The sequence below is a fragment of the Gracilinanus agilis genome, chromosome 4, assembly GCF_016433145.1.
Source record: "Gracilinanus agilis isolate LMUSP501 chromosome 4, AgileGrace, whole genome shotgun sequence".
NCBI classification, from domain to species: domain Eukaryota; kingdom Metazoa; phylum Chordata; class Mammalia; order Didelphimorphia; family Didelphidae; genus Gracilinanus; species Gracilinanus agilis.
Window position 1 is genome coordinate 275,581,139 of NC_058133.1, and position 4,706 is coordinate 275,585,844.

General features: G+C 45.9%; 1 protein-coding gene across 1 annotated transcript in view; it reads left to right on the top strand.

Moving 5' to 3' along the window:
• The first annotated feature begins 565 nt into the window (after positions 1–565).
• Positions 566–4,706, top strand: part of PTCRA (pre T cell antigen receptor alpha) — a 9,564-nt gene continuing 5,423 nt past the window's right edge. Inside the window, exons 1-3 of the mRNA XM_044675318.1 lie at positions 566–656; positions 3,157–3,477; positions 4,370–4,411. Coding sequence (XP_044531253.1) covers positions 599–656; positions 3,157–3,477; positions 4,370–4,411 — 421 coding nt within the window. The 5' untranslated portion in view covers positions 566–598. The remainder of the gene's footprint in view (positions 657–3,156; positions 3,478–4,369; positions 4,412–4,706) is intronic.

Here is a 4,706-nt window from a genome sequence, read left to right on the forward strand (position 1 = left end):
TTTTTAAAATGAGAGAATTGGGCTAGATGAGGTGGAAAGTCCTTTCCTCACCCTTCTAAATGCTTCTTCTAAATGCTATTGACCCAGGGGGCAGCTGGGTAGCTCAGTGGATTGAGAGTCAGGCCTAAAGGCAGGAGGTCCTGGGTTCGAATCTGACCTCAGACACTTCCCAGCTGTGTGACCCTGGGCAAGTCACTTGACCCCCATTGCCCACCCTTACCACTCTTCCACCAAGGAGCCAATAAGGGTTTAAAAATAAATGCTATTGACCTTAGGACGTTCCACACAGATCCAGGACAGAGGATTCAATATGGAAGAAACTCACCACTTCGACTTCCTGGTAGGCTGGTTGGGGAGACATTCCCTGTGTAGGAGGCCCTTCTTTGGGGCCCCCCCCAACCCCAGGATGAGGAAAGAATAAAGAGAGTTTAGAGGGAGGGGCTCGTGAAGTCCTGGGAAATAGCTGCGTCTTTGAGCAGCGAGTCGCAGCTGGGTCTGTGGTGTGGGAGGCAGTTTTGTGGGCGGCCGAGGCCTGCCATCCCGCCTTCCATCTCCTGAGGAGCTCCAGCTGCGGCGTCTTTGCCTCTCAGGCTGGGCCATGGCAGGGCCCTGGCTGCTGCTTCTCCTGACCCTGGGCGCGCCGGCTCTCCCCACAGGTGAGCCCTTTTCTCCCGCTTGGCCCGGCTTGCCCGTCCCCTCTTTCTGTCCTCTAGCCTGATGGCCCTGAGTGTGGGGCTGGCTAGGCGGGGACAGGAGATGAGGCCTCCCAAGTCCCGCTCCCAGATTCTTGACAAGCGTCTTAGAGGTCCTGTTCCTTCACTCTATCCCTTTGCCTTCCACCTAGCGTCCACCCGAGGCTCCCAGCCTCTCCGTCCTCCACGTTAAGGGGAAACAGGCTAATTAATAGGGAGGTTTTACCCCGTGGAATTGTGCGTCGGCTAAGGTGGGTTAGGGGGGTCTGGGGAGAGGGAAAGAACATGAAATATGTAACTATGGGGAAAACATTCAAAATAAAAATAAGCAAACAAACAAGCAAATTAATTAATTAAAATTTAAAATTAAAATTAAAAAATAATAGGGAGGTTTTCGATTCAGACTAGAGTTAGTCTGTCACTTCCATCAATGACAGATTGATTGCTCATTGCTTCTAAAACAAAAATGAGGCTCTTTGCCTGGCATTCAAGGCCTTCCACAATCTGGCCTCAACCTAGTTTTTGAGCTTTATTTCACTTTACTCCTTTTGACGCTACAAACTGGTGTATTAATTGTGTTGGATGCTCTTTTAACACTGTCTCCCCAACCTCTATACCTACTGGGCATTCCTTCCTTATTTCCTCCTGCCCTCTGGACATTGAATCTAACTGGTATGTCAGAGCATATATACCCAGGAGGCAGCTGGGTAGCTCAGTGGATTGAGAGCCAGGCCTAGAGACAGGAGGTCCTGGGTTCAAATCTGGCCTCAGACTTCATAGCTGCATGACTCTGGGCAAGTCACTTAACCCCCATTGCCTAGCCCTTACTTCTCATCTGCCTTGGAACCAATACTCAGTATTGATTCTAAGACAGAAGGTAAGGATTAGGGAACAGCTGGGTAGCTCAGTGGATTGAGAGCCAGGCCTAGAGATGGGAAGTCCTAGGTTCAAATCTGGCCTCAGACACTTCCTAGCAGTGTGACCCTGGGCAAGTCACTTGACCCCCTTTACCACTCTTCTGCCTTGGAGCCAATACATGGTATTGACTCCAAGATGGAAGGAAAGGGTTTTTTTTTTTAAACCCTTGTACTTTGGTGTATTGTCTCATCGGTGGAAGATTGGTAAGGGTGGGCAATGGGGGTCAAGTGACTTGCCCAGGGTCACACAGCTGGGAAGTGGCTGAGGCCGGGTTTGAACCCAGGACCTCCCGTCTCTAGGCCTGACTCTCACTTCACTGAGCTACCCAGCTGCCCCCTAGGAAAGGGTTTAAAAAAAAAAGATAAGGATTAACATGGGTTGATGGGGACGTGATTGGGGATGTAGCCTCTAAACGATCGCCCTAGTGCAAATATCAATAATATGGAAATAGGTCTTGATCAGTGACACATATAAAACCCAGTGGAATTGCAAGTTGACTATGGGAGGGGGGTGGGAGGAGGGGAGGGAAAGAACATAAATCATGTAACCATGGAAAAATTTTCTTAATCAATTAAAAATTTTAAAAAAGAAGAAGAACATTTATACACAAAACAAGAAAATAATAGAGAAAGAGAACAATTTGAGTTAGAGATGGTGTGGTGTATATCCAAATATAAAAGGACATCGGAGGAGAGAAAAATTAAAGTAAGCTAAAGTAATCTAGGGAAGCTTCATAGAAGAGGTTGGAGCAGAACTTCATCTTGAATGGACAAGTAGAAAGGGAGCAAGGGAAGAAGGGTCTGGTCTGTCCATCTGAAAGACACGGAACCTCAAATACAAAGGAGGATGAGGAGCTGAGAGTCTACCTCATTCAGAGGCTCTGGGGCCATGGATTCATGGAGAGAAAAATGCCCAAACTAGAAGGAACCTTAGAATATAGAACACCAGAGCACAGACCATGGAATATTAAGACTAGAAGTGTGGGGAGGGGGGATTAGGTGGCTCAGTGGTTAGCCAAGCCTAGAGTCAGGAAAACGTGGGTTCAAATCTGCACTCAGATATTTCCTAGCTATGTGAACCCAGGCAAGTCAATTAACTCCCATTGCCTAGCCCTTACTGCTCTTCTGTCTTAGAATTGATAGTAAGAAAGAAGGTAATGGTTAAAAAAAACACACACACAAAAGGTCTTAGAATGTGGAATGTTAGAGCACAGAATATCAGAGCTAAAAGGGGCCTTAGAATATAAAATGTCAGAATACAGGACACAGAATGCCAAAGCTAGAAGAACCTTAGGGACTATAGAGCCCAATTTCCTAAATTTAATAATAATATTTAGCATTTATATTAAGTTTTCAGGTTTGCCCTATGCTCTACATATCTTTTCATTTGGCCCTCATGATAACTCTTTTACTAAGGCCGAGAGAAGTTAAATGTCTTGCCCTGGGTCCCATCACTAGTAAGTCTCTAAAAGTAGGATTTGAACTCAAGTCTTCATAGGCAAGTGCTCTACCATCATGCTACCTCACTCATATTTGTCTTCCTCCAGGTTTATGCACTGCTCCTTTCCCATCAATGGCTCCCCCGCTCACCCTGTTGGTAGATGGGCGACAGAAGACACTGGTGATCTGCCTGGTCGTCGATGTCTCGCCTCCACTTGAGGATGGCTCCATCTGGTTCTCATCTGGCAATGGCACCACCTTGGAAGCCTTCACTTATGGCCCCTCACCCGCTGGAGATGGCACCTGGAGCAGCCTGGCCCAGCTCTCCCTCCCTGCCGAGGAGCTGGCTTCCTGGGAACCTCTGGTCTGCCATGCAGGGCCAGGTTGGAAGAATCAGGGACCAAGCACCCAACCTCTTCAGCTATCTGGTATGGGCCAAGGAGCATCAAAGTTCCGTAGGGCTGCACTCTTTATGAAGACGGGAGCTATGATCTGATGAGACTTAGAGTTTCAATAATCCAGAGTTCCACATCTTCTGGCACTCCCCCTCCCTTGACTTCAGACTTCCTAGAAAGACAGTCGTAGGAGATAGACCTCCACTCTCTGGAAAAGCTCCGGACTTCAATTTGGACAAATTAGTAAGGATTTCCAAAAGTATTCCATTCTACATTAGCCAGAATTAATTTAGTATTTGACCTCAAACAAGTCAGTTTTTTCCCTGAACCCAAGATGTCTCATCTGTCAAGTATTAATAATAATGCCTAACCTGATTCTTTCACAGACCTATTGTTTGCATTAAATGTCATGTGGAAAGACTTAGGGAAAAAAGTTTAAAATATAAAAGAAAAAATAAAATAAAATATAAAATTGTGAGTGCAAGGGAGGCCAAGGGAAAGTCTTGAAAGGAAAGAAGAATGAGCCACTGAATCTTCATTCATGGGGGAAATTTTCTCCTCAATAAATGCTTATTTTGCCTCAGGGACCATGAGAATAATAATTCTTTGTTCATAAGAACCTACCTAGGCTCACATGGTTCATAGGATTCATGGCCTTAGAAGCCATTTAGCCTAGTCCCCTCATATTACAAATGAGGGAGCTGAAGCATAGAAAGGCAAGATAGTTTAAGGTCCCATAAGGTATATATGGAAGAGCAGGGGTTCCAGCCCAAGTCACCTGAATATAAATTCTAGAAACTTTCTACTATATTATACTGGTGATACAAAGAAATGTGGCATCGTGCCTGCCTTCAAAGAGCTTACAATTTATCTGAATGTCCTAAAGGTTCCCAAGGACTCATCTCTTTTTATTTGGTTTTGGCAGGTAAGCCCATGGGAAAGAAGTGCCAGCAGGAGCCAACCATTGGTGAGTGATAGGAGGGATACTGAGAGATTGGAAGCCAGGATTCCTGTGTCCTGCTGAAGCCAAAGTGCTTTGGGTTGGAGTAATCAGCCTTGGCCTTCTGGGGATGCTCATCAGAAATAGGGTTGGGGCAAAGCACGGACCCATCCAACTCTGGTCTACTCTCCTAACCCATTAGCAGTTGAAGGTTGGATTTCCAGTACTAATTACTTCAATTAGTAATCTATAGGGCCTTCAGCTCTCTCTCTCTCTCTCTCTCTCTCTCTCTCTCTCTCTCTCTCTCTATATATATATATAT